At 42.1% G+C, this 9509-nt stretch overlaps 2 protein-coding genes across 2 annotated transcripts in view; one reads left to right on the top strand and one right to left on the bottom strand.

Moving 5' to 3' along the window:
• The window catches only part of rbm38 (RNA binding motif protein 38), a 19069-nt gene extending 15443 nt beyond the window's left edge, over nt 1-3626 (top strand). The window contains exon 4 of the mRNA XM_076099775.1: nt 2024-3626. Coding sequence (XP_075955890.1) covers nt 2024-2372 — 349 coding nt within the window. The 3' untranslated portion in view covers nt 2373-3626. The remainder of the gene's footprint in view (nt 1-2023) is intronic.
• Nucleotides 3627-7267: 3641 nt separating this feature from the next.
• Nucleotides 7268-8860, bottom strand: mipb (major intrinsic protein of lens fiber b). Its single transcript, XM_076099776.1, has 4 exons — nt 8151-8860; nt 7708-7872; nt 7543-7623; nt 7268-7453 (listed from the first exon to the last, which is right to left on the bottom strand). The coding sequence occupies exons 1-4, from the start codon at nt 8508-8510 to the stop codon at nt 7268-7270; spliced, it is 792 nt and encodes a 263-aa protein (XP_075955891.1). The 5' UTR covers nt 8511-8860.
• Between the last annotated feature and the right edge of the window lie 649 nt (nt 8861-9509).

The raw sequence follows: 9509 nt of genomic DNA, 5'->3' as shown, positions 1-9509 counted from the left end.
CCAACTGTGACGGACAGAATTACAGAGAAATGTGTTTTAACATGATGCACAACACACCTGCAATCTACACTCAATTTATAGAAATAGGTAGACATTTTAGGAAAAGGCCGGAGGATTAATACAACTCTTATGTCTGTTCAATAAATATAATAAACAACCAGCAGCCGGTTAGCTTAGCATGAAGACTGGAATCTGTTAGCCTGGCTCTGTCCAAAGGGGGAGAAAGAGATGAAACAAACCAGATATAAGGTGTTGATTGCTTCCTGTCCCGTTAGCTGTTGCTCCGTTTTTAGCATACAGACACACGAGTGGTCTTCTCATCTAACGTTTGGCAGGAATGGGAATAAGCATATTTTCCAAAATGAGAAATACATTAACTGTTCCTTTTAAGTGGGAGATGATGAGAAAATCCCAAAGACCTTTATTTTAAATTCTAGTCCAGATTCTAAAAGGTTTCCAGCATGATGCACAAGACATCTGCAGTTATCCATTTCATGTGACAGTGCATCCATGAAGACATGGTGTCCTACAATTATTAATGTTTCACACAATTTAAGTGTCATTTAGTTTGACTTCAATGAAAACAAGCAGATGCAGATACAGAAACATTTAAGTAAGTTGAGGAGAAATTGGGGACTTAAAGGTTCCTCAGCTGGGTTCGATAAGTCCATAGAAGAGTTAAGTAAAGTGAAATACCTTTAAAACTGAAATAGGTCATATTGGCGAATATTGGCAGGCATGATACACATACTGGTGTGTGTTGTGTATACAACAGAGTGGGTATGAAAAGACCCGGTCCCAGTATTTGTTGTGTACACCTGATCCCTGCTCTGGCTCTGTTTAGGGGTAAGCAGCAGCAGCAGCTGCATCTCCACCCTGATCACCTGTTTGGTGGCAAGGTTACCGTCAGGTTAATGGGTTAGACTGTAGGCGGCGATCACGGGAGTGTAAGTGTTACATGCTGTCATGTACTATTGTTTTTACTGAAGCAGCTTTAACCCAGTTCTTCTGATATGATCGCTGTTGCCAGATGTAACTGAGGCAGTTCAGGTTAAGCGGGCAGCCTCAGGCAAGGGCATGAGTGAATACAAGAGGACATTAGAGCACTTTTTCCTCCTCATTACTGCCGTGGCTCGGAGTAACAACAGCCGCGCGTGTGTGTGTGTGTGTGTGTGTTTCATTCAGAAATGCAACAATTGTGATTTTAGTGTTACGTATAGTTATTTCTCGTTATGTAGCGTTTTCATCTTTGAAGCGGTGATATTTTATTTGGAACAAAGCTTTTCTTTTTGAACATTTTTCAGGCAGTGTGCTAATTACTTAAAACACAAGGGAGAAGGTCTATTTCAAGGCAACAGTGCCGATAATTGCTCGTAAAAGAGGAGGAGGAGGAGGAGGAGGAGGCCTTAATAGGACACAGATTTTTAATGTTGGGATGTAAAGAAAAGTCTGCAGTCAGTTTGCAACTCGGGTGTGTGTCTGTCTCCGGTTGCTGTTGTTTAAATGTCATTTAATAATCAGATCAGATCTCACACCAAGGGACAGCTCTGAACACACATTAATCACATCTTGCAGATGTTGTCATTGGATATTCAGACACAGATATGGATGTGGTCAGACCTGTGTGTGTCATTCTATTCTTCTCTCCTCTATCCCACTCATTTTATTTTTGAGGCTTAGCTTGGCATGCTTCTTTTTGCACATATACTGTAATTGTACAAACAAATTGCAGAAAAAAAGTCGTATATAGAAACAAAAAAAGATCATCAACAACAATTGTAGTTGCATCTCCAATCAGGTGTCACCAAGCCATTTAGAGATATGAAAATAACGATTTAAAAGTTACAAAATATTCAATATACAGACTAATAACAGCAGAAAATAGAAAAACAGAAAAATACTTTTGTTTGTTTTTTGCTGAAGAAATAAACTGAAATGATTAATCTATAATCAAAATTGTTGCTGATTAACTTTCTGTTCCTTCATTGCCTGATCATTTAACCTCTAACCCTTCTTCCTCCAGGCTCGCCCAGCAGTACGTCTACCCGCAGGCCTTCCTCCATCCCAGCCTGATGCTGCAGTCCCAGCTCAGCCCCACAGCGGCAGCAGCAGCGCTCACCTCCCCTTACCTGGACTACAGCTCCGCCTACAGCCACTACGCCCCCACGGGACTGGAGCAGTACCCCTACACCCAGTCCCCGTCGCCCGCCGCTGGCTACCTCAGCTACAGCTTCTCCCCCGGCACGCCGGCGCCCGCTCTCGCAGCGTCCCCGACCCCTCCGTCCGCCATCCATCCTGCACTCGCCACCATGTCTGCCGCCCCGCAGGCCTTCCTCCATTACCCTCTGCACCAGCCCGACCGCATGCAGTGAGCAGCTCTGCGTGGAGCTGCAGCTGCCGAACTGATGATTCAAAGCAGCATGACTGTTGACCTGTGACATCATCAGGACTGGTTAACCAGGGAGAGAGTGTGATGTAATCAAAAGGGCTTTTAGAAAGCACTCTCCTTCCTGTTTTTTATATATATATATATATATATATATATATAATTGTTGTTGTAATAGGTGATGAAAATGTTCTATTGCTACAGTCATCAGCACTCGATGTGAATGTTTTTCATACGTGGCAGACGACTGGTAATCTTCTGGATGTTTCTGTCTTTACCACTGACCCTGAGGTTGGAGGCAGGCTGACTGCTGGAGAGCGCACCGGTAAAGACAACGAGAAATATGTCATGTTTGACACGATGCTGGGGCTGCAGTTTCTCCAAAGGTACTGAGCTGAATGCTGGATATTAGCCAAGCCGAGAGCCAGAAACAAAGGCCCAATTACCTCCTCTTCAAGGTTACCTTTCTGTCCATGGCCTTAGAGATCTTTCTCTCGCTCTCTCTCTCTCTCTGTACCCTGTTCAGTTTGTGTTTGTCATTTTTATTAGTCTCTCATCTCAAATGGACAAAATGTTTATTGTGCTCCCCTTTTTTGTTCCTTTTATCTACCGCTGGCAAGTGATTACACGGTGATAATCACAGTTTAACAGAATATGCAAATACGATGGTAAAGGATGAGCTTGAACAAGGTAGACAACACTGGTATTTTGTATTTTGTATTGCTGCTGCTAGAGAGTTACTGAGAGAGAGACTTTGTTAACACTTAAAACACAATAGTCATCACATTAAATACCTGCAGCGGCTTGTTAGGCTATTTTTCTGGACCTGTAACTTTTGGAGAGTGTCTGGATTGTTTGGTTTTATGATACCTAAATTACAAAGTTGTCAATACATATCAAGTAAATGTGTTTGGATGTAGGTGATGTTGTACTGAATATGTGAGTGTATTTGGTGTCTGTTGGTCTGTGTGCGAGTCGAGTGAGAGAGAAATAGAGCGATGCAGTATACGCCAGTGTCGGCACCGAGCTCCTTTTCCAGCCCATTGTACTGCTCAGAGTTGTGTCTTTGTTTTGTTTCTGGTTTTTTTCAGCTGCAGAATACAGACGGATGCTTCAGCGATGATAATACTGGAGTCTCACGGTGCTGTGGCACCACCTTAGTAAAGTCATAAACCAAGCCATACGTCACGTTTAAAACAAATATGCAAAATAAAAATGAATATTTCTAAAAAAAAAAAAAGATGTTTTTGGAGTGTTGTAGAATTGCAGTAATTGAGGTTATAAATCTGTGGGTAACGGCTGCTGCCAGGAACCTGAGTCACACGTGAGTCAAATCAAACCTAAGTGTTAAGGTATCGAGCTAATTAGTGATCTGTAGAGAGGATGGGGAGCACACCTGTTTCCAGGTCCTGTTTTTTTTAAATTTAAGACATTTTATTACATGGTATACTATGACTTTTTATGACAAACTACTAATACTTTATGTTTTTTGACATACCATACCAGGATTTCTTTATGACATGTTATACTATGACTTTCTATGACTTTTTTGGTAAACTATGACGTTTTACATATTTTGATGCCATTACATTTTTATGACGTACTATACAATGACTTTTTTGACATGTTTATGACGTACCACATTATGACATGCTGTACTATGACTTTTTAAGACATTTGTATGAGATGCTATGCAATAACTTTTAATATAAATGTTTTTTACATACGATACTATGTAATTTATTTTCGACATTTTATGCAAACATTATTTTGACTAGTTCACGATATGTTTATGACTTAATATATGACTATATTTAGACTTATAATATGACTTTTCTTACATATTATAATATGACTTTTTATGATCTGCCATACTATGGCTTTTCATGAATTTATGACATACTATACTACGACTTTATGACTTTACTGGTCATATTATACTATGACTTTTACGATATTTTTATGGACTGCTATATTATGACTTTTTATCATATTTTCATGACATGCTATATTTATATTTTTTGTCATGTTAGGACTTGATATGATATTTTTATGACATCAGACATTTTCACTATTTTTGACATGTTTATGACATGCTATACTATGAATTTTTATGATTCATTTAAAACGATTCACTCTGACATGTTACACTGATGTTTTATATTTTTTGACGTACTTTACTATGACTTTTTTGACATGTTCATGATATCCTATAACTTTTTTGTGACTTGTCCAGACATACAATACGATGACTTTTTTTGAACTTTATGACATTTGTCATCTTATGCTACGATTTTTTATTATATTTATTTAGGTCTTTTTTTTATTCCATGTTCATGACATGCTATACTATGACTTTACATGACCTGTTTATGACAAACTATACTATGACTTTACATGACCTGTTTATGACAAACTATACTATGACTTTACATGACCTGTTTATGACAAACTATACTATGACTTTACATGACCTGTTTATGACAAACTATACTATGACTTTACATGACCTGTTTATGACAAACTATACTATGACTTTACATGACCTGTTTATGACAAACTATACTATGACTTTACATGACCTGTTTATGACAAACTATACTATGACTTTACATGACCTGTTTATGACAAACTATACTATGACTTTACATGACCTGTTTATGACAAACTATACTATGATATTTTTAAGGTATTTCACCACACTGTAGGCTACATCTGTTTCTCTCCCACCTGCCATTAAACTTATATGATAAGGCCTGTGACATTTTATATGTTTATGTTATTGCCAACAAAATTCCATAAAAAGTCCTTAAGTGGCAATCTATTATTCTGTGTCTCAATTCTTTGTTAATTGACCTGCCTTTCTCTGGCTCTCAGCTCGTTCAAGACGTTCATTTAAAAAAACAGTTTGGACATTTCACCCACAGCAACAGTATGGCTCATTGTTTTCTTTTTATTATAGTGTTTATACAACAATGGAACCCTATGGAACAGAGGAATGAGGCTTTGGCTACACAGACAACACATTATAGCGGAAGCAATTCATTGTTTTTCATGGGAATTGTTGACCATAAGAAAAATGTCGACTTATTCTTTAACTGTTCTCCTTTTTGTTCGGGCTCTGGAGGTGGAGCCATGCTGTAGCTTATCAGCTGTGGTGCAGAAGAACAGAAGACAGTGGAAGATAAATGAGGGTGTTTCTTATCAAACACAAGCTTTTGGGTGAACCCTGTCTTACTCATACAACCCTTCCCTTATCTACATCTCAATATACACCTCAAACCTGTCTAACCTATTACAACATTGATTTTCTAAAAGCACACTGAACTATTTATGCTCTATGATTCATTTTTGTCAAAAAAAAAAAATCATTTATGTTGCCTTAACTAATTCAAATTTTAAATGTGAGAGTCTGGCATGGGATCTTTTCGCCCTCTACCGGCCAGAATAATGTATTGCACTTCACATTTTCCACAATGCCCAGCAACCTCACAATATGCTAAATTTAAAGGAACAAAAATGACTCCAACATTGTATCACGTTTTTTTTAATGTTTATTATCATTGAAATGTTTATTGAAACGCCTCGTGCTCCCAGTGAGACTCAATGTAAAGCTTGCACAGCCGATCTGCAGTGAACAGACCTACTATCAAAGTCTGGGATACAACATTTCCTTTGGATTACGCTGGTTCAGAACAAAAAAAGCAGATGGTTTATGTAAAAATGAATATCATAGCAAATACCATAGTGAGGGGAGGAGAAATGATCATGTCTTAAAAATTGATGACAAAATGAGCACAGTTATTGGTACGAAACAGGAGAGGGGTAATGAAAATAAAATGAAATAAAAAATACTGTATCTGCAATCTTGATCTCACACACATACACACACACGCACACACACACACACACACACACACACAACACCTATACACACTAACTTGTAAACACACTTATACTCACAGGCAGGTACACACACATGCACACACTCACTCTCACACACACACTTGCACACACACACTTGCACACACACACACACATGCTGCAGAGGTATCCACACACACACAAACACAAACCCACAGATAAAATGTAGTGGTTGAAAATGATGAAACCTTGGTAAAATGTAATGGTATCATACATCCACATCTTGTGTCTGAAGTGCAGAAAACAAATTTAACTTAAAAAAAAATGAACTAAAATGGAGATAAATTCAAATGAATATTGAAAAGCATGCCCATCTTCACTGGTCTAACCCAACTTGAAACGACCACAAACCCAGAGTGTTGCCCTCTCTACCCAAACCCCAACCCCCACCCCTTTACTCCACCCTCACCTGCCCCATGCCCTCTTACCCTTCTCGTATCATACCCACATCCCCGGCTCACCCTCATTCTGCCCTCGGCCTCCCTCCTCCCTTTCCAACACCTGCCTCCCGAACCCTCTCTGCTCAATTTCAGGGTGCTCCTCTGAGTCCCAGATGAAGGCCTGGCTGAGAGGAGGAAGCAGGCGGGCGGATGGGGGGGGGGGGGGGGGGGGGGGGGGGGGGGGGGGGGGGGGGACGAGGCGGCTGCTGGTTCAGGCTCTGGTCACCATATATCAAAAACACAATGTCCAGTTCAGAATACAGAGTGAGGACTGGGGGGTAGAGGAGTCTTGTTGTGTGTTGAGGTTGAAGGTTGTGAACTTTGTTTGTTTGTGTGTTGTTGTTTTTTACAGTGGCATTGGAAAAACAATCTTATCATGTTAGTCTAGATGTGAGTGTTTGGGTTAGTATTTTTGCGATGTGTGAAGGCATGGGGGGCAGTGGAGGTGGGGTTGGCGTAGCTCAGGGCCTTGTCCCTCATCCCTCGGCCCCAGTCGGAGAAGGGGGCAGGGGCCGGTTTATAGGGCTTGCGTCTTGAGCTCGATGGGCTCCCCGCGGGTGTCCTGCTGGGTCTCGCTCTCGGGGGGCCGGCTGCCCTTCAGCGTGGCCAGGCGCTCGGACAGACCTCTCATGCGTGGGAAGAGCATGAAATCGTACAGGAGGGCGCCCATTGCACCTCCTATCATTGGCCCAACCCAGTACACCTGCAAGCAGCAAACATCAGTCAACACAGTGTTCATTCGTTTATTGTTCCTGCTCAGATTGTTGTTTTCGGTGAGACTGCAGGTCTTACCCAGTGGTTGATGAAGTTCCTGAAGAGCAAAGCAGGGGCAAAGGACCTGGCAGGGTTCATCCCAGCACCGGTGTAGTACATCTAAAACACCAGACACTTGTTACTACATTGTGTTTTTTTTATATGTCATTGTTATGTGATATCTATGTTTCTCTTGTGTCTCACCCCCATGAGATGTCCAATGGTGACAGAGAAGCCGATGGACAGGGCAGCAGATCCCAGGCGTCCGTTTCTCCTTTCATCAGTCACGGCGAAGATGCACACCACAAGCTGCATGGTGAGGAAAACCTCCACAGTAGTGCCCATTCCCAGACTGATGCCCGGCTGCAGCTGGAGATACACAGGTAGATGAAAAAATATTTGTATATTTGTATAAGTCAAAAAAATCTCAGAGCTGTATGAAACATATACTGCTGAATTTCTCTTTTATTTAAGAAATATATAACTTACTGGAAATAATTATACACCCAGCATTTGTTTGGTTTCAAGAGATTACTTTACTGAACTGAACCTGAATTCATAACAAATTCTTAAACTTGTATGCCATGAAATCAACCTCCTCAAAGAACATTGCTGAGTTTGTTTTCTTATCTGTGTTGGGTCCTTACCGTGTTCATCGCCATGTTGCCTCTCATGTTGGCGGGCGTGACCCCGTACAGCACAGCGGCCCCAGCCACAGCACCCAGGCACTGGGCGACCATGTAGAAAATGGCGCGGAAAAGAGACAACTGTGAGCCAATAAGGTAGGCAAAGGTGACGGCAGGGTTAATGTGGCCGCCGCTGATGTGGCCGATGGACTGAATGAGAGTGGCAGCTGCCAGCCCGAAGCACAGGGCCACATGAAGGACATGATGAGGCCCGGTGGTCCAGCGCAGGGCAGCACCCATGCCGAAAAATACAAAGAACATGGTCCCGAAGAACTCTGCGAAGACTGCCCGCCAAAAATTCATGGACCGGAACTCCCACATGGTGACTGTTCACTTGAGGCTCGCCACCAGATGAAGAAGATTCTTTAAAGAAAAATCAGCCAAAAAAGTCAGCTAACTCGGCTGACTAAAAAAAAAAAACACTCAAAACAGGATTTCAGAACGTCAACAGACGAATCCACCCAATGGATCTTTGCCAAGCCGTGAACTGGGTTGGTTAAATCAACTCAGCTGCGCTCGCTTGCCACCTCTGTCCACCTGTCGCAAAGACATAGGTGTGAGATAATGTGGGAGTGTGGGCACAGAGATCTCAGGTGGGAAGAGTTGTCAAGAGGAGGTGGGCATCAATGCTAAAGGGATGTTTCTAGAGTAGAGACGGGGATAGACAGAGTGTCCGGTGGACCTTTTAGCCTCTCTGACGGAGGGGAGAGGGCCAGACAGGGGCTTTATAATACCCCCCCAGGGGCCCCAGGTGACGCCATAATCCCCCTGTAGGGCGGGGGGCGGCATTGCTGGTCATCCTAAATCAAACAAACTTAACCCCTCTGTCGCCCCCCCCCCCCTAAAACAGAACAAGGCCAAAAGAGAGGCAGAGTACCCGAGAAGAGAAACCGATAAAGCGAGAATGAGTGGAAATCAATGAAAGACATTTAGCGGGAGAGTTTTTTGGCTAAAGACAATACAGGAAGTGCTGTATCTTATATTCAAGGGGGGAGGGAGTGAAAAACCAAGAGGAACAAGAGCAGCTGGAGAGCAGCTGGAGAAGAGCGGAGAAAGTTTTCTTTGGGGCGTATGTCATCTGTTGACATTTCATAACTGTCATAATCAGGGGACTCAAATGCTGATGGACAAGGACAGACATGAAAGAACACAAACATGCATGCACAAAGACACACACATGCACACACGCACACACACACATAGACATATACACACACATGCAGATAATACAGTTGGGGCCCCTGACGGAAGTGCCCAAAGCTAACAGCGCTGAACTGACCCATACACTGAAATGCCTGACCCTGTGAAACCATTGTCTGT

Source organism: Anarhichas minor, unplaced genomic scaffold, assembly GCF_050575085.1.
Source record: "Anarhichas minor isolate MPS153535 unplaced genomic scaffold, ASM5057508v1 ptg000003l, whole genome shotgun sequence".
NCBI classification, from domain to species: Eukaryota; Metazoa; Chordata; class Actinopteri; order Perciformes; family Anarhichadidae; genus Anarhichas; species Anarhichas minor.
The sequence above is the reverse complement of the archived record's forward strand: the minus strand, read 5'-3'. Positions and strand labels throughout refer to the sequence as shown.